A 19,386-nucleotide genomic window follows, 5' to 3' on the forward strand; every position below is an offset into this window, starting at 1 on the left:
CTTCACAGAAGCTCCACCTCCTTATGCGCATGATTAGACGGCTGGGTAAACCTTTGGTCACGTCTTGGAAGGAGGACAGAGCCAAAGAAAAGCTCACTGTTAAAGATAAATCAATCTTGATAAGCTAGTAGTCCCAGTTCATGTACTATTTTGCAAGTATAATGAAAAAGTTACATCTGCAGCTACCTTGTAATGCAGCTTTTAAAGTATGTATTTAATATATATGAAATCTAACCTAATATCATCAGTATATTTTGTCTTTTGGGATACATTTTTATTACCTCCATTTTTATTTAGTTTTCAATCCACCTCGTTGTTTGATGGGTTTTTTTAAAGCAAGATTATGAAAAAAAAATATTGCCATGAAACTTGGTGGAAGGATGCATGGGTCAGAAAAATTATCTGTTGATCCAGACAATGTGGATGTGGTTTCATTGGGTGCCATATTGGCCCTTGGCGGATGTTTGCAGCCTACTGAGTACTATTCTAATTTATTTATTTTGCCACATTTTGAGCCAATCAAAAATCCTTGATCCACCTGCTGATCTGGATCCACCCCAAAATATAGTTGTTTCTGTGAAATCGTGTTTACGAACAAACAAACAAACGTATAAAACTAAAAATTAACAAACGGACAGGGGTGAAAAAACAACCTCATTGGTGGAGGAAATCTAGAAGTACCACTGCTAACAAACAAGTCGTTAAGACCCATTGTCATTTCTGCACATTTTCTTTTGCAGCGCCTCCTGAAGATTTAGTCGGTGTTTGTCAGGGGCTGTAAACTGTGCTTGATGATCTCATGTGATTTGCTTTTGATTTCCTTGTTCTGGATTGGAGATTTCTGGTATATGCTGATGCAGGTTGAGGGAAATGAAAGCTAGGGCGGGAGCAGCACCTATTCTCCTAAACAAGGTTTCAATTGACTGTTTCAAATCCACCTAAACAAAGAGGTGATTGTGAGTCAGGCCAGTGGATACCAAATGATGCATGGTGTGTTGCTGCGTGACTATGGTGCATTTCCTCCTCCACAGACAGCCACTGTCAGTTAATCGGATACAAATAGATCCTTTGCATAGATACATTCTGCAACTATAAATCATCTTCATGACTCGTCTGTGTTGAGGCCCTGAGGAATGTGCACGTACAAATGGCAGAGGACAGAAGCGGATTCATGAAAATTCAAAATATGCAGTTACAAATTGATAAATGATCAATTTTGACTTTTCACATGCTTGATCGATCAATATCAAGGCCAATAACGAAGTGCCACAATTGCTGGAATCCTTTCCTGTGTGTGAGAAAATAACTTTTAACATCAGTTAATGACCCACATGTGTCCAGTGAGCCGCATCCACAGACACCCTAAAATAAGCTGACACACAATCAGCATATGCACTGACACCCATGGAAAGGTATCACCCCCCATGCTCAATTAAGTCCTCCAGGTAAAACAGGAAAACATGGAGAAACATCATGAAATGATGAGTCTGAGGCACGTCCATCAGAGAGTAAAACCCTCGGTGTCTAGCAACACTGACTGACTGCAGGTCCAAGAAAACCCAGACTGCACTCACAATCTAGCTAAATTAAGGAATCATCTTGAAAGTACATCAAAATAGATCTAAATTAGAAAGGATTACATATGCGAACACTCAAATATCAACAGAAAATTTGTATACCTATCTTGTAATCATTCATGCAATTTAAAACAGTTAACTTCAATAAGGGATCATATGATCAGTTCCATCGCACTATATAGAGCAATTTAATCATTCCAACATCACATTGAACCAAATTGCAATTTAACCCAAATCCAGGCATTCTCTAGATCTTCATTCAATGAACACGGCTGAAATGTAACAACGCTGCGACAAACCTCCCTGGAGTCGTCACCTGTGTCAGAGAAATAAGAGCCGGCTCGACAAGATTATGCAACACATCACGTTGGGAGGTTATCTGTATCCAAAGGCACGTCTTTTAAGTGCAGCGTTTAATCAATGCAGAAACAAAGGAACCGATGATTATCAGGACCTTGAATTCTTTAGAACCGAACACTCAAGCGTATCTATCTGTACAAAGTTCACAGACAACCTATTATTAGCCTGTGATACAGATTCAACTTTCGCATTCACACTCAATAAAGAGGACACTTGAGCCCCTCTGTACCATTGCACCCATATCACAGGGTTGAAATGAATGAGAAATAGCCACTGGAACGTATGGAGCAGATAACAAAGTGAAAAAAAACAACTGTCTCTGCTCATCAGAGGGGGGGGGGGGGGGGGGAACAGGCAGCAATTCCATGGATGCAATTATATGTCTTCATTCTGAAAATGTCTTTTTCTGCCAACCAGGACACTGAAGTTTGAGCACTGAAAGTAAATAAGCCATTGAGCTTCACTCCCTGTCATTATGTCCTGTTTGCTCCACTCGTTTACCTTTCATTGCTTCAACTCTCACCTCCCTCCTCTGCTCAGCATCATCACTCTTTCTCTTCTCTTTCTCAGCCCCCCCCCCCCCCCCCGTTTCTCAGTCATCAGCATCTTGCCACTGCAGCAGCATATTCCACTGGAGACCACATACTATCAGGGCGTTTTACAGCTCTTTTAGTATCTTGGCCTGAGTTTGCTTTTGAAAGGAGTCGACTGGGAACCATTCAAATTTAACTTACCCAGCTGAGCGAGTTTTTATCTGCCCTTGCATGAAACTTGGCCGAGGCTTGTTTCTCTGGTCAATCTGAATATTTGGCTTTAATTGCTTTGGATCTTTTTAACATGAATGCATTTCAAGGTAAGGGAAGCTGGTTTATCAATTTGGGAGCACATTCACATATAGTCCCAATTTTGAAAATGTACTACTTTCCCTGTACTACTATTTCAGCCATTATATTTAGCTTTCTAGGGGTGAATGATCCAGCCACCGGCCATTCACCCTCAGTCCCTTTCACTTCAGCTCATAAATGAAAGGGATTTCAAATCACTCACCTGCTTGTTTTGCAGTAGCTTTGGATGGGATTAAAGGAGCACTTCTTTTAACTTTCAGTCTTCCTAATTAAAACTATTCACACAGATCCGAAGCGTAGGATATAAAACAAGAGACACAGAAACAAAGTGGAGAGTGATCAATAGGCCATGCAGTCGGGTCTCCTCAGTTCCTCAAGGAGTAATCAGAGAAGCATTAACAACACAAAGAACACTGATCATACATTCACTGCAACATGAGGCGTCGGATTATTCAGCGTGTTGTGGGGTCCCCGGTTTCAATTGCACTTTTCTCTGCCACTATCTCTGTATCGGACTAGAGCAGGTGATATACACAACAAAAAGTCACTAACTGAATTATCTTTTCTTGACCCTCCTCCTGTGCATTTTCTCTGTATCGTGCTTATGCATGTGTTATAACACAGCGGATGGAGTCAGACAGAGCTGCTTATTTCCTTTTAGTTTTCTCAGAGCTCTGTAAATCAATGCCTTAACAATTCACAGACAGTAAAAGGTAAAAGGTCAGGACTCTCCAGTTTTGTCTATGTACTGAGAAGACGTCACCTGAGTCTGAAGCAACGTCATGTTTTCCCCCGCTTCAGAATTTTTGTCAAGGAAGAGGCACAGGAATTCAGTCATTTCACAACACCATTGCTTGGAGTTGAGGTTCATTCACGAAAAGGGCCGAGTTTTCTGAAGGATCTGAACGATCTCCTCTCTTGCTCAGGCCAGGCTCAACCTTAAGTCGACCCGAAAACAACCACCTTTGTGATGCTGTATCACACCACAGTCTTTTCTCTAACTTATCAGCCAAAAAGGACATTTTGTTATGATTCCGTCAAGAGGCCCAAAGGGGAAGGAAAAGGAAAAGAAGGAAATTCCTTTACTGACCCTGTGTCGGCCTCTGTTGGAATCCGGTTTGCGACTCCAGTTACTTGATGTCTGATGATGATGTGGATAAAGGCTGAATAAAAGAACTACTCTCAGTTGTCCTTACTTGAATATATGAGTTAATTTTAACATAGATATGTTAATAGAGAAGATTCTTGGTTTGATGTTCATGCAAACAGTCTTCATTATCATACCAACTTCATTATCATACCATCCGGGGGGAACTGAGAGCAGCAGGAGACTGGATGGCATCAAACAACGATGCTTTTAAATCTTCACTCCAACAAATACTCTGACAAAATTATCGATCAGTTTCTAGTCGAACCGAAAAGAAAAAAGGCTGAGTTGGGTAGCCACAGATAAACGTTCTGATGACCCGGGGCTTGTGAGAAACCTCCAAAATACAGATGGATGCTGTGAACACATTCTTTATATTGCTGGAGAATCTGAAAAACAAAATCGAACATCCCGCATTTTAAGTCAAGCAACAGCCTGAGGCAGAAGCTTGTTCACCCCAGGACAAGCTCCCAGATACTGACAAAAAAATGTGGTTTCTGTAATCCAGGCTCTGTACAGGAATTGCTCTGCCTATACATTGAAGGAACAAAACACAAACACATGGCTCAAACTCTAGGAGCCAGTTCCTCAGATCAGGATTTTGCCAGTCATGCTCTACCAGAAACTCTTTTGATAATGGCAATGGCCAGAGAAGATAGATGGATTCCAAGTGCAGTGAGAGAAGAAGAGGATTCTTTCCGGGGTTCTCTCCCTAGACACCTCAATACACATTCAACTCTGGTGACCCTAATGACCCACAAAATCCCAGGGTTACCCCTATCGACAGACCCTCACACCTTTACTCAGGGGACCCCAATGAAGAGTGGGATCTTTTACTTACTTTTCAAACCAGCAAAAACACCGTAGGCAAGATCACTGGTAGCACTACGTTCAGGACGGAATTATGATTATTACGATGAGCTGGAGATTAAAGCCAGGTTTTCTCAGACATTCCCCAAATGTGAAGCCAAATCGTCTTTATTGTCCCCCTTTCCTCTACGTCCGATAAATTTTTCCCAAAGATCAGTCATTTTAGGTACTTACCACTGTTGTGCAATAGTGCTTAAAAAGTTTGACCATAGAATGGTGTGCCTTTAGGCACTCAATAACTTTGGTTATCAAAATAAAATATAAAGCATTAATATTTAACATATTAATATTAAATCATAACTTTAATTGGTTAAAGTTGTCTCGCGGGGCACCACCCTTCAAAGAAGGGAAAAGATAGCCAATTTATTGACTAAGATAAGTCTCATTTAGATCTAGTTCAATTAGAAATCTCAATATTTTACCATTAAAGATTATATAATGAACAATGAAGGTTATGGAGTTCTTAACAGTGTAACGGTTGGCAAAATTCACTTATGCAACATTAATGAAGTAACAATTGTGAAAGAAAACATTTATTATGAACATAATAAAGTATAAAAACACAAATTACTAAACAAATGTACTAACTATAACTTAAAATCGGGGGGGTTCTCAAAATGGTGGTTGACCAGGAGAGTAACAACTTCCTGTGGGCTTTTAAGATGCCCCCTAAGATAGCAGCCCCCCTCCCTCCTTCCTCTGAAGTGGGGGAAGGAGATAAGTAAGTTGAAAACTATGCGTGTCTCTGTGTAGATGTTAAATCAGATACTGAAGGCCGATATATAATTCTCCGAGTCCGTTACGGACGGACGGACGGACGGATCGGATGGACACTTTTTGATTTATAGTTCTACGAGCCTTTTTGTTGTGAAAACAATTCACTGCCAGAACAGTAGTTGGCGCAACGGAAGTCGAGCTTAGAGAAGCCTACCTCATGAGGTATATAGAAGAAGTCCACGCTGGTTTATTTACGTGTGGCCGAGCTTTGGTTTCACAAACACCATGGCTTCAAGTTTTGTGTGAGCTAGTTATTGTGTGTCTGAGTCCATGAAAGAATTTCAGTGTTTTGCTCCTCCAGACAGAGTAGCCGATCTCATGCACGTGCACACGAGCCTCTTCCTTGACAGATGAACCCAAAATTCTGAAAAGGGGGAAAAACCTCACGTGGCTCCAGACACAGGTGCTGACATCTTCCCAGGACATAAATAAAACTGGACAGTCCTGACCTTTTACACCGTAACACTGTGTGTGTTTGTGTGTATAACATCTTGGCACCACTTCAGACGAGGACTCTGCATCCAAATCCATCTGATGAGTGGCTGGGATAACCCCCTCGGACTCTGGCCCTCTCATGCAGTCCTCACTTTGAAGACACACCTGCGCGCTCCCACAACATGCACATACTTATTTAGTAATTCTCAACAGACACACGTACACACACGTACACACAGCTCTCCACACCAGTTGCTGATAAGGAATATTGCTGCCAGATGACAAGTGTAATGTGATTGCACGTGCAAAACAAGTTTGGGCTCAGGGAGTAATGGCGGCAGCACATACCAGAAAGTTATTAGATGAGAGGAGCAGCTGATATTGTTATACATTCTTGAGAGAAAAACTAATTCTATAACTTGTTTTAGACTGGTTCATCAATTCAAAATTGTATAACAATAACCTGTGTTATACCATGTTGGATGATTCTAACATTCTGGGAACTTGAAGACAGGTGATTAGCCTAGCTTAGCTGCATGGTAAAGTGAGTTGGTGTGTAATTACTGGTTGCTGTGGAATGAATAACGTTTGCACATGCACCGCTTCCACTAAGCCCCACCTTTCCCTCTGTGTATTATCCGTTTCCTGTCCTAGAGCGATTTTTTCCCGACTTTGTACGTGGGCGTGGCTACCTGTTTCACGACAATGACATTTCACCTGCATTACCTACCTGTTTACGCCTGATGTGCATAATCACACTTTAATGGTGCTGTAGCTCCTGATGTCCAGATGGAATGAAGAGCATATTTCAGTATTTCTCGGATAGTGAATCCCTTGGCTTCACTTCCAGGGAGTCCATAAAAAGTTTACGGAATCATCCATTAAAATTGTCATCGATATATGGTGTTGACATAATGAAAATATTTTGAACACGTCTTGTTTCTTTTCAAAACAATTTTCTTGTGCTGCTACCTCCGCCAACGAGTTTATGTTTTACCCTTGGTGTTCAGCTTTGGTGAAAGTATGTAATCTACTGAGTGCTGATTTATAAAGTAGGAAAACATAGGCTAGGTCAAATTATTCCAAAATCACCAGCCTAAACAAACTCAATCATAAAACCAGCAGAGACCAGCTTAAGTAAGCAGCATATATAAAGCTGGTCCATGCCCTAGGCATAACCAAAAATATTTTTTGATTTGCACATGTTGGCACATGTTTTATTACAGTAGCCCATTCATCCGGGACTTTTTCCAGATTTACTGCATTCCCTCCTGCTGCCTGTGATGCACACTGTGTGTATTCAATAAAACCACCCACTGTCACAGCACAGCAGCTGTAGTAGGACACACCTTTTTGGATGCTGCAGACCTCAGGTGTTTTACAGCTGCCTCCTCCAGCCCGCCCCCTCTAGCCCGCCCCCTCTCTCTGGAGCCTATATAAACTGCAGGAGGCTGCAGGTTGACAGGAGAACAGTAGTAGAGTGAGAAACAACTCTTCATCCTGCAAGCTGAGAAAGAAGACTCTCTCACGATGACTGGAGATCAGCGCTTTGTAATAAGCGCCCGCATCATTGGAGCCGTCCACAGAGACACACCAAAACTCAAGGTGAGTTTTTTACTATAACAATATTGATCATTTATTTTATTTCAGCTGATAATTTGATAATGTATCTGTTACAATACAATGCAACTTTTTATTTTGTCTCCACAGATGTTCATGCTTTGTCTGCTATGGTCTGATGGGGCTGAGGTGATAATCTACAGATCTTTCCAGGAGTTCAAGAAATTTCATGTAAGAATCATTAATTAAAGTCAGAAGTTGTACATGTTTTGTAGTATATACTATAAGTGTATTATATGAATATGTATTTATCTTTTATTACAAACAGAGGCAGCTGAAAAAGAGATTCCCTCACTTGAACCCTTTCCGTAAAAACGACAGAGTGATCCCCAAATTTCAAGGTAAGATTATTATTATTATTATAAAAATTGTTTTTTATTACAAATATCTGCTGGGGCCTTATCGTCTCCTTCATCACCTCACGGATTCAAATCTGCAATGATTTGCCCTTGTAACATCCTGATGTGATGAGCCTATCTTTATTTTTGCCTCAAAAAAAGTATGCAAGGATCTAGAAAAGGCCTAGAAATAATATTTGGTTATTAATAAGAGAATACTTATTTATATATACGGTTCTGATGCCCATCTCTCTGACAGCAAATGCAATTATTTTGAACAATTTCTTCTCCTTTCTCCAGGCAAGGCCAGGAGGAACAGCCTGCAGCAGAAAAGTTCCAGGCGCTCTATCCAGCGCATGAAGATTTTGGAGAGATACTGCGAGAAACTGCTCAAGTGCGACCAGACGGTGACTCAGAGCTCGGAGGTCACGCAGTTCTTCACGCCCAAAGACCAGGACCTGCAGCCTGACTTCACCAAGAACAGGTAGCTTGTGTTGCAGTGCGCAGCTTTCAAGTTCAGCTCAGTTGCATGTCAGGATCTCCTCCGATTACCAGATAGCAAATTGTTCTAAAGGTGACTCCTCTTCTCACACAGCGTCGTGATCATGCTGTCTGATGATCTGCCTGATGACTCCGGTAGCGGAGGAGGGGTTTCCACCCGTCAGACTGCAGGCAGTGTCAGCCACCCGTTGGTCACCCAGACGCACCGCTGCGTGGCCGCCTACGAGACGAAGGACACCAACAATCGTCCATTCAAGGTCGCTGTGGACGAGAAGCTGGACGTGCTGATCAAAGACCCTGCCGGTGAGTGCTTGAACTGAAATACATTTTATGGAAGCACCTTATTATCCGGTATCAAACATTGTTCTCTGAACTGTGGGCTTCTGCTTTTCTCTCTCCAGGCTGGTGGATGGTGGAAAACGAGGAGAAGCGCCTGGCCTGGTTTCCCGCTCCCTATCTGGAGCTATGGGAGGCAGAGGATGATGATGATGACGTGGACAACGCCCGATTCCAGCTTGGAGGTGAGATATTTTAGTGTGTAAATCAAAATGGTGGCGTGGGTTACATAGTGTACATACAGTACATAGCGTACGCAACTACTCATCAGCCTCAGCCTATACATATTTTCATTGCCTTTACAATGACACCTATAGATACTTGACATATTCCCATGAGAACTTGTTGTTACAAAGAGCCGGCACAAAGGTGAACTTTTTAACCATAGCAAGTCACTTGTGTGTCTTCGCCTCTACCAGTCATCTGTGCTTTGTCTTGTAAATAACTATTTGTGTGTTTGTCCTCATTCATTAAAGACTGTGGCAGTTTTTCTCTAACTCATTTGTGACTTTTAGGTTCCCTGTATTGTGCGGTGAGGAATTACTCCACTAAGAAGGAGGATGAGGTGTCTGTGCCCCTCGGCTCCGTGGTGGAGGTGCTGAGGAAGTCTGACAATGGCTGGTGGCTCATCAGGTACCCCTGCGTTCTTGTCTGTCATTGCACTGCAAACAATTCACCGTGGCACACATTCAAAGAAAATGATAAAGCATCTCAATGTCTTTATATTTTCAATCAATTCACTCCCAGTCTAAAATGAAAAAAGTTGTTTCGTCTGCAGACCATTGCATATGTTAATAATAAATTCTCTCTTCCTTGCAATCCTCTTTCCAGATTCAATGGCAAGGCAGGTTACATCCCCTCCATGTACCTGAGGCCATACAACAACCCACGTACTGGCCTTTTCAACTTGCAGAGGAAGATGTATAGCTCTACTCTCAACCTGGCATCCAGCAGTGCACCTCAGGCCTCTTATTTATCCGACACCAACCCAGAAAGGGATTCTGCAGGTCAGTACAGGGGAGAGACCGCCGCTCCTGGGCGGTTCCATAAGTCTCAATCTCTGGACGTCCTCTCTGAGACCTGGTCCCAGCCACAGGCCGAGAGAGACGCTCTGACCACAGAAGGCCGTCTGCGCAACATGAGCAACGCCAGCACCGAGTCAGGCCTGTCCGGCTTCTCCTCGAGCAGCGGATCCAGCCATTCGGTCTTGAACAGCTCCACTGGAGCCTCACGCCAGACTAACGTCAGGGACAGTGGGCACAGTAGCCTTGAGCTCAGCCTGTCCAATGGCCGCAGCTTCAGCGTTAGCTCCGAGGGCTCTGGATCGATCGGGTCCGACGGAAACGGGGGGGCTCCGAGGGTCCCGCCCAGACCCAAGACTGATGAGATCCTGACCCGATGCACCACCATGACCCGCAAAGCAGCCCTAGCCTCCCAGAGGCAGCTTACAATTCAGCCGCAGACCAATCCAAGCTGCAGTCGCTGACAGTTTACAAAACCCAACTGATGTATCTATCTATTTCCTGTTTATTGAAACATTTTTGATTTTATTATGCATTTATGTAAACGCATTTAACTTTTGCAGCCACACACAACTCTCCATGGGTCTGTAAGTAAATGTGTAGCATTGTTTGCACATTTATTCCAAATCCTTGGAGACATATGACTAATGTATTTGACTTATGTAGCTTCAATGAAGCACTGTCAGGAGCAAGTAAAAACAAATTGTTATATAGTATTACAATATTTCCTCCAGCTTTAAGCTTGAATAAAACAAAAATCAAGCAATGTGATGAAGTTGAGGAGATTACATTTTTACACAATATATTGTTTACCTTTTTTCTCTTTAGCAACACTAAAACAGAAAATATATCGTTTACCTTTTCTTTGAGGTATCATTCCTAGCAATACCTTACCTTTTTAACTAAACATTCAAAGTTGATATACTGCTTATAAATACTTTCTGCTGACAGTCTTGAGGCCTGCTGCAGAGCAGCCTTGTGAACTGCAATCGTGATCATACTTCGTTTGACAAGTTCTTTTGATCAACTTCCATATGTGCCGGGTGTGGTGAAGGAGCTGTGCAGTATGTGCTGCATTAAGCTTGTAAGAGTTCACGGTTCATCCCCACAACATGTATGTCTATCAATAAAGTCTAATTTTTATAAACAATATATTCAAGAGTATTTTTTGATTGTAGAATGCTGGATGCTGACTTTCAGTTATTTCATGCATCCATTATCTATACAGCTCATCCGTCGATGATTGACAACCAACAGCCATTCAGACTCACATCCTATGAGCAATATAAAGTCTCCATTCATGGTAAACTGCATGTGTTTGGACTGCATATATGAATACATTGCATTTACCATTCACCACAAATCACCGCACCACTCTGCTTTCTGGTCACGTTACGGCGTATTACTATTACGTAACAAAAATATTATTCATGGAGATAATAATGTCCTTTTTTTAAAGGCATCCATGAAAGCTGAATTTAAATAGTCCTTTAAATAATATGTATATTTTGGGCAGCCGAGAGGTTGATGATGGTGAAGTTGATGCTGAAGGAAGAATTCTCCGCAGACCCAGAACTTGCTTGTATAGTTAAAGTTTATTACACAGAAGTCTTACAGGTCAGGACGGACTCTATTCATAAGGACATGCCTCGTGCTTAATAGACAAAAACCCATGTTCTATACTCATCCATTAACAGGTCAGAGATCATTCCCTAGGGGAGAGAACTAACAAGAAATGCATAGAAGAATTACTGAGTCTAAAGATGGGGGACGCATGCTTAAACATGTGATTCTGGTTCATACCCAGGTTAAAGGTAGCAGAATATACTACAATAAGGTGAGATTTTACTGAGGCTTTAGTCAAGTATAAACCGAATCACCCTCGTGTAATAGTTTGTCTTTGCGGGAGAACATATCAGATGGGGAACAGACAGGGCCTGATGCTGTATCAAAGACAACATAATATTGTGAGAAGCCATATAAGGAGTTGGAAGGCAAAATATTAAACAAATTAAAAGCATAAGAGGGGTGGTGCATGGCTTGTTATGATGTATATTCTCCAATCATTTTCATACCATTTCATCATGATGACATTTATACTGTATGATGAAGAATCATTGGATACTCAAAATAAACTGTAGATGTTGCAGCTTTTGTCTCTGATCTTATCGATTGATAAAAGTGAATGCATTGCTACAATATTTGACTCCATTTTCTGACTTCATAGCGATGCCATGATGGTGTTAAATGATCATAAACAATTTTTTCAATATATATAAGCTTTGGGTCATGCATATCTATAGTCCTATAGGAAGCAGAGCTACCTGGAAAATGCATATTTGAATCAGTGAAATCAGAGACGGCATCTTCTTACGTCTTCATTCTTGATCCTTTGAGATGCACTCTCAAGTAATATACCCAACAAGTGTGATGAATATCTCTCCGTCTGTAGCGGAGTTATTTTGTCTATGTTCACACACTCACACACACATATATTAAAAAAATAAACCTCACAATATGGTAAAATGAGCCAAAAATCGAGAAAACGGGAGGGGTATATATACCTCCTTGGTGTTGTCAGAAAATGCTAGCACATTGAGGCTTATGGTTAGAGTGTGTGTGTCCAAGCAACTTCGACAAAGAAAGAAATAATTTTATAATAAGTTTTCGTGGAGGGGGGGGCACCAGGAGTGAAGCTTGCCTAGAGCGCCAAATGTGCTAGGGCCGGCCCTACCTACATAGCTCCTGTCCCATGTGCCCTCCCCCCACCCCAACCCAGCATCCTCTTGACAGACACACCACCAAATATTTAATAAATAAACATTTAATGTACGCTCCTTATAAAACTTATCAGCACTGTGCTATACTAAAGGAATTATGAGTCCTCCCAGTCGGTTATATGGGTTACAGTTTCATAGTATGCAAGAAAAGGCCTCCAAACCCTTTCAAATGTATCTGTAACTCCCCTCGGTGTATATTTCATCTTTTCAAGCTTCAAATAGAACATGATCTCTTTAAGCCATCTTGTATGAGATGGTGGCACGGGCCTCTTCCAGTTAAGGAGGATAAGGCACCGAGCTAACTGAGTGGTAAAGACGATCACAAGGTGCATGCCAACCGGCCATACTGTGCCTTCGTGCATCACCCCAAAGAGGAGCAGCATGTTGTAATTGCAAGGTGCGTCTCTTTAACACGCACACACACACCCAAACCCACAAAAGTGAAGAAAATGTCCTGCGTGCCGGTAATGACAGGGTGAAAAACAACTTGTTAGAGGAGCTGTAATTAACACGCGATGATACGTGATCTCCAGTGACAGGAGGTAATTCTATCCTGTGAACGTTAGAAATACTACATAGCATGTTCCTGGCATCATATGTGTTTACGATTCATGGAGAGGGTATTGTGAAAGCAGCATGTTTTAGTTTTTTTTCAACTTCTGTTTATTGGAATTTCAAATGGATAATTCACAGAGTCGACATTTTAAATACATCCTACATACAGGGCCGGTCTTTCCTACAGGCGACATAGGCGGTTGCCTAGGGCGCCACTCAGAGGGGGGCGCCACAAACTGGGCCCACCAAAAAAAATTTAAAATAAAAGTTTTTTGCGCCCCCTTCTATATGTGGTATGCCCCAGAATATTGTATTTAATCACTTTAACAGTAATTTAAGATTATTCCTAATAATATACGTGATAGTCACGTGGGTTTATGTTTCATTAGAGAGATCACAAAATGACAGCAGCACTCAGGTGGAACGTTTGGCACTGGAGCAGTTGCACCCCGTACTGTCTCTTTGGGGGTAATGTCCGCCCACCTGCCAGATGCAGTCTGGATGAGGAACTGAAGGCTCTGTGTCGTTATTGCTGTTGCATTCATGCTGTATTCTACAGATATACTTTGTGGCAGTGGTATCAATCTTGGGACCCGTAACATATATCTCCAACCAATATTTTGACATTAAAAAAATAAACCTCACAATATGGTAAAATGAGCCAAAAATCGAGAAAACGGGAGGGGTATATATACCTCCGTGGTGTTGTCAGAAAATGCTAGCACATTGAGGCTTATGGTTAGAGTGTGTGTGTCCAAGCAACTTCGACAAAGAAAGAAATAATTTTATAATAAGTTTTCGTGGAAAATCGTTTTGAAAAACTATTTATTTTTTTTTGGGAGGGGGGGGGGGCACCAGGAGTGAAGCTTGCCTAGAGCGCCAAATGTGCTAGGGCCGGCCCTGCCTACATAGCTCCCGTCCCATGTGCCCTCCCCCCACCCCAACCCAGCATCCTCTTGACAGACACACCACCAAATATTTAATAAATAAACATTTAATGTACGCTCCTTATAAAACTTATCAGCACTGTGCTATACTAAAGGAATTATGAGTCCTCCCAGTCGGTTATATGGGTAACATTTTCATAGTATGCAAGAAAAGGCCTCCAAACCCTTTCAAATGTATCTGTAACTCCCCTCGGTGTATATTTCATCTTTTCAAGCTTCAAATAGAACATGATCTCTTTAAGCCATCTTGTATGAGATGGTGGCACGGGCCTCTTCCAGTTAAGGAGGATAAGGCACCGAGCTAACTGAGTGGTAAAGACGATCACAAGGTGCATGCCAACCGGCCATACTGTGCCTTCGTGCATCACCCAAAAGAGGAGCAGCATGTTGTAAGTGCAAGGTGTGTCTCTTTAACACTCACACACTTACACATGCACGCACACACACACGCACACACACACACAGACACAGACACACACACAAACAGCTGTGTTCCACGACTAAGAGGAAGCTACATTGATTTTTTATTTCAAATTTATTATATCATGATTATCATGACAGATTAATTGACAATACAGGGACTTGCTTTTTTTCACCGAAGTAAAGAATCCTCTTTAATTTGCGTAGGGGATTTAGGCCCCCACAACAAGAGTAACACCTACACCACACTAAGTCATTTGAAAAAGTTTAACAGCAGATGCAAATCACAGATACTGCAGTATTGCCATTTCCTGGTCTTCTCATGTGACACTTAAACACATAGCAGTGACGGAGGTTCACAGTGTAATGTGGTATGTGTGTGTACTCCAGTAATTCCAATTCTGGCCAATTCCAGAAAGTCCCAGCTTACCTTAAGCATCACTCACAGGAGTGCACGTACACACATATGAATCCACTTACACAAACACACCGGGTTGTAAATAGTGTCGCGTTTCCCTAACCATTATCCTTTCCCATCAGCAACACCGTTCTGACCAATGATTCACCTCAGAGTTCCTTGTATTCTCTATAAAGCAATAAATCCTTTCTTTGATGTGATGTCCATCCCTTCTAAAGTAAATACTGATTTACTGATATTCTTAAATGTGACCCAGTGTTATGTCGGTTTTTCAAGATACTGAGCGATCTCATCGCACATTAACTTGAAGACAAATGACAGTTTAAAGTGACAGGCAGTTAATCAACTCCTTTGGCACAGTAGTTATCAGGCGAGTGATAAACACAGGGACAGCCCCAAGCACTTCAGCAGAAGCTGAATCACACAGTTCTGCTCCGAGGAAAGGAGAAGCAGCAATAACCTCCATTTAACTGTTTATCGGTTATGACCCACATGTCATGAACCCTGAGAAATAAGTTAAAGCAAAATCCACTTATCTGAAACTGACTCAGACACCAAATGTGAGTAAACATGGCAAAAATGATAAAGTTATGAATCAAATGGACTCTGCTTCCACACACTAGTTGGTTCCCATTTCAGGGGCTGCAACCTGCGGAGGCTGCATTTGAAGACCGATTGCGTCCCAACTGCGCAACTGGACTGTCCCATTTCGAAAGGCTCCTTCAAATGCACCCTTCCACTCACAAGCAAGGAAGGAACCAACGGGTGGATCCTTCTCTGGCCCACCTATCCCACGATCCATTGTGCACCACTGACAAAGCTAAGGAGCCAGCTATCGAGGTGGCCGAGCTGCAGCAAGTGCAAAGTAGCCCACGCAATGGGAAATGCCGGTGACGCAAGTAGGAAATGCTTTGTAGACCAGATCATCTTGTGTGTGTTCAACCTTCGCGGTGAGAACGTGGAGGTTTTTATTGGCCTGATCCAGCCTCAGCTGCTTTTTGCTCCAGTTTTCAGACATGACCTTGAGTTAAAAGCCAGACGATTGGCTACGTTGTCCACCCAGAGTTTGCCGACACATAACCTTCATGTAGACAGGGTGTCGACCTACACAGTGAGCTGGCTCCGCAAGAGGAGCTGAAGGCTAAACCTCCCATTCGACTCTAGGCACCGCAAGCAAAACTGGTCTATCAGGATAATACAGTACTTAGAAGCTCTTTGGGGATATGATGGGACTTGGCCGTTAAGGGCTTTTTATGCAAGTAGAAGGATTTAAAGCTGATTTTTACAGGGAGCCAATGCAGAGACACTGATGATAGATTAACAATGGCATAAGACTGGAGATGAAAAGTCAGGAGATTACCAAAGTAAGAAGCTTCTCTATACGGCCTCGCTTGCTGTAGCTGGGGAAATGAAATGAAAAAAAGGGAGAAAGGCCAAATCTGAGTATAAGTTAAATATTACCTGCGACTCAGATTCTTTAAATTCCCCTTCATGAATAATGGTTTAGATCACCTGATTATATTTAACCTACACAAACACAGGGCGAAACCGCAAATTCCACACGGAGAGACCCCAGCCGAACCAGGTTTCAAACCAGCAACCTTCCCGCTGTGAGGCAACAGTGCTACCACACCACTGTGCTGCCCCACAAATATATATAAAATCAAAATTGTTCTCTCCAAGGCTTCTTTAAACACAGCCTCATGCCTGAAGAAGAGTATTTCTCTGGTGTGACCGCGGGCCGCAAGGATGAGCTGCACAAAACAATCCAAAAAATGTTTGACGGTAATTCACAGCGATGCAACACCATCATGAGCGCACGAGTATCCCTGTTCTCCGCCATCAGCGCTGATTGGTGTGAGCGTTTGGTGAAAGGGTTCAACACGAGCAGCCAACTGAAGCCTCCCAGTTACAGAGTGTGGAGAGAGAGTAAAATCTGTTCTTAATGTGCAGGGTGGACAGAGAGAGTCCGGAATGAGACTGGGACGGAAGGACGGTGCAAACTGGTGACATCCAACCTCTGTGTGGATCAACAGTATGTAGAGTATGTTGACTTCACTATCAAAGAACTGATACAACTTCAATTCACTTCACATAGGGGCTTTTTTGTCATGCATTTTGTCTTATTTAATCATATGGGTTGTTTAGGGATATGTTCTCCTCAGTGTCCTTCATATTTTGAAACCCTGTCATCTAATAGTTGTGTGTCTTTCTTGATTATTAACAGACTCATTTCACTGACAAACATAATCACTCAGGAGTTAACTTATGAACTTGTCAGCTATTTTTAGATTTACTCCGTGTTAGATCATGTCAACGTCACCCTTTTTATTCTCAGTCGACTAATCTGATGACATTTTAGCTTCATCCCAGTCAAAGAAGGATATTTCAGTCTCGTTTGTATTGTGGCCATGAGCTTACAGACGCAACATGTATCATAAAGACACACTTATACAGGTCAATCAGACAACTCAAGTTAAAACATTTATTGCAGCAGTAGAACAGGTTTAGTGTTTGGCGTCTCGGCTCCAACTTAATCACTCCCCCATATGATGACACAGGAATGATGGGAGTGATGAGCAAACACTTGAAACCCCCGTCGGAGCCTACAGGTGGATGCTGGGGGTAAGTGGATTACGGCACTATAACCTTAATATGTAACCCATTCACGTCAGATTCAACTTTGCTTTGTCTTTGTTTCTCTAACCTGAAGTGCCCTGTGCATGTCCTTCTGCCTGGGTAATGCACAGTTCACACAGTGGCCGTTTTACTCTGATGTCAACTCAGGGTGAGATGCTCAGATACAGTTATTAAAGGATAATGCTGTGCCACTGGGGTGCAGGTGCCTCCCAACTGATCGGCTTATAAAGAGACAATGGACAGTTAAACTCTGGAGGCTCCTGTCAACGCGTGACATCACTAAATAGACTGGATGTAATGGGTTTTGGTCAGAGACTGTACAAAGGAGCAGTCACATCTCAGCATGTGCAGTTTAAAATGAATGTGGCATTAGAGTAAGGGCTGGGATCTCAACGTCTGCTCATCTACAAAAAAGTCCATCTAGCAGCACGCACGGCAAGTTTGAAAATTACGAGTTGAACGTGTAAACAGTCGAAGGAAGGGACGGAATTTTTTTTTTATACACAGTGAACAGGTACAAAAGAAAATAAACTTGTTTCAGACACGCCCACATAACTGAATTATTCAAGTGTTTCCCATTCGAACTCAGTCGGACTTTTTTTTGTCCGTCTCACACGGGGGAAACTTCCTCGGAAACATCCAGAGCAAGTTCCAGACATTTGCGTCACAGCATCAATGGAACATTTTCGGAAAAACTTCCGATGTGTACATTCAAAATTGTGTACTCAATTTGACAAATCATTTCTTAATCGTTCAAATTATGGTTGTTCTATCTACATAGAAGATTCGCTACGCTCGACTGTACAGAGCTTTAAAACACGGCTCTGCTCAGAGTTGATGATTTTGTTGATGTTCTTATGAAAGATTTCAGAATGTTGATTATTTCCACTGTAGAATAATTATATTCACTGAAGGAGGGAATTAGCATCTCACGAACGATCTATCAAACATAGACCGAGGGCCCTGAGTAATGAACCTTACTGCAAATAACTCAACTGTTCCATGAACACTCGCGTCACATCACACACTCACATCACACACTCACATACACCCTCCCACACACTGTCGCATTTCTGTCCCGTGCCATTTCATATTCTTTGCAACAGAAATTATTTACAAGCTGTTTTTCTGTCCTCATTTTGTCAAACTAGTCATTTGAAGCTTTATTATTTGTTCCACCCTTAATCAGTCAATGTTTGTTGTGATTATCTATTAATCGCTGCATTTTCACCACTTTACTCCTCTACTTACTTTATACCTCATGCTGAAACTAATTCCGTTCAGGCTGAACCTTATTTAATATTCTACTTTCAGAGGCTTCTAGGTGTCAAGGCTCAAGCACGTCCCACATTTACCTTCTGTTCTTGCTGCTGAGATTCAGAGATTTTTATTTAAATGACTTTTGTGTTTCCTGCCCAAAGTGCAAAGAAGATCATTCACCTCGACTGATGGCTAACAGAGATTTGATCTTCACCACAAACGTTGTAAGTTCATAACAGCTACAAATTTTATTAAAATGATTCAGATGAATAGATTGAGATCAAGTCACTTCATGTGCAGCTTTGCATTAAAAAATTATGGAGTCTGCACGTGGGCAGCAGAAGCTCCTCAATCCAGCCCGTAGGGGGCAGTCTTATCAGTGCTGATGTTTATGCTGACATTCAAATTAGCATTATAGTTATTGCTAAGCCAACAATTAAGAATATGACCAAGGCTCAAAATCCATTAACTGAAGCAGTAGGAATAATTCTAAACATGTCATATGATGTTATTCAACAGATTTATTCTTTTTCTTGGC

At 42.0% G+C, this 19,386-nt stretch overlaps 1 protein-coding gene across 1 annotated transcript; it reads left to right on the top strand.

The window, feature by feature from the left end:
- The first annotated feature begins 7,491 nt into the window (after positions 1-7,491).
- On the top strand, positions 7,492-10,342 carry LOC128427112 (NADPH oxidase organizer 1). Its single transcript, XM_053414202.1, has 8 exons — positions 7,492-7,616; positions 7,722-7,802; positions 7,900-7,972; positions 8,270-8,453; positions 8,565-8,773; positions 8,872-8,991; positions 9,322-9,439; positions 9,638-10,342. The coding sequence occupies exons 1-8, from the start codon at positions 7,542-7,544 to the stop codon at positions 10,290-10,292; spliced, it is 1,515 nt and encodes a 504-aa protein (XP_053270177.1). The 5' UTR covers positions 7,492-7,541; the 3' UTR covers positions 10,293-10,342.
- Positions 10,343-19,386: the final 9,044 nt, after the last annotated feature.

This window comes from Pleuronectes platessa, chromosome 21, assembly GCF_947347685.1.
Source record: "Pleuronectes platessa chromosome 21, fPlePla1.1, whole genome shotgun sequence".
In the NCBI taxonomy this organism is placed as follows: Eukaryota; Metazoa; Chordata; class Actinopteri; order Pleuronectiformes; family Pleuronectidae; genus Pleuronectes; species Pleuronectes platessa.

Bases quoted from the DNA above. Each gene is read 5' to 3' on its own strand.
- LOC128427112 (XM_053414202.1), top strand. From the start codon at position 7,542: ATGACTGGAGATCAGCGCTTTGTAATAAGCGCCCGCATCATTGGAGCC. The intron at 7,617-7,721 runs GTGAGTTTTTTA...TTGTCTCCACAG, and splicing joins GAGACACACCAAAACTCAAG to ATGTTCATGCTTTGTCTGCT. The intron at 7,973-8,269 runs GTAAGATTATTA...TCCTTTCTCCAG, and splicing joins AGTGATCCCCAAATTTCAAG to GCAAGGCCAGGAGGAACAGC.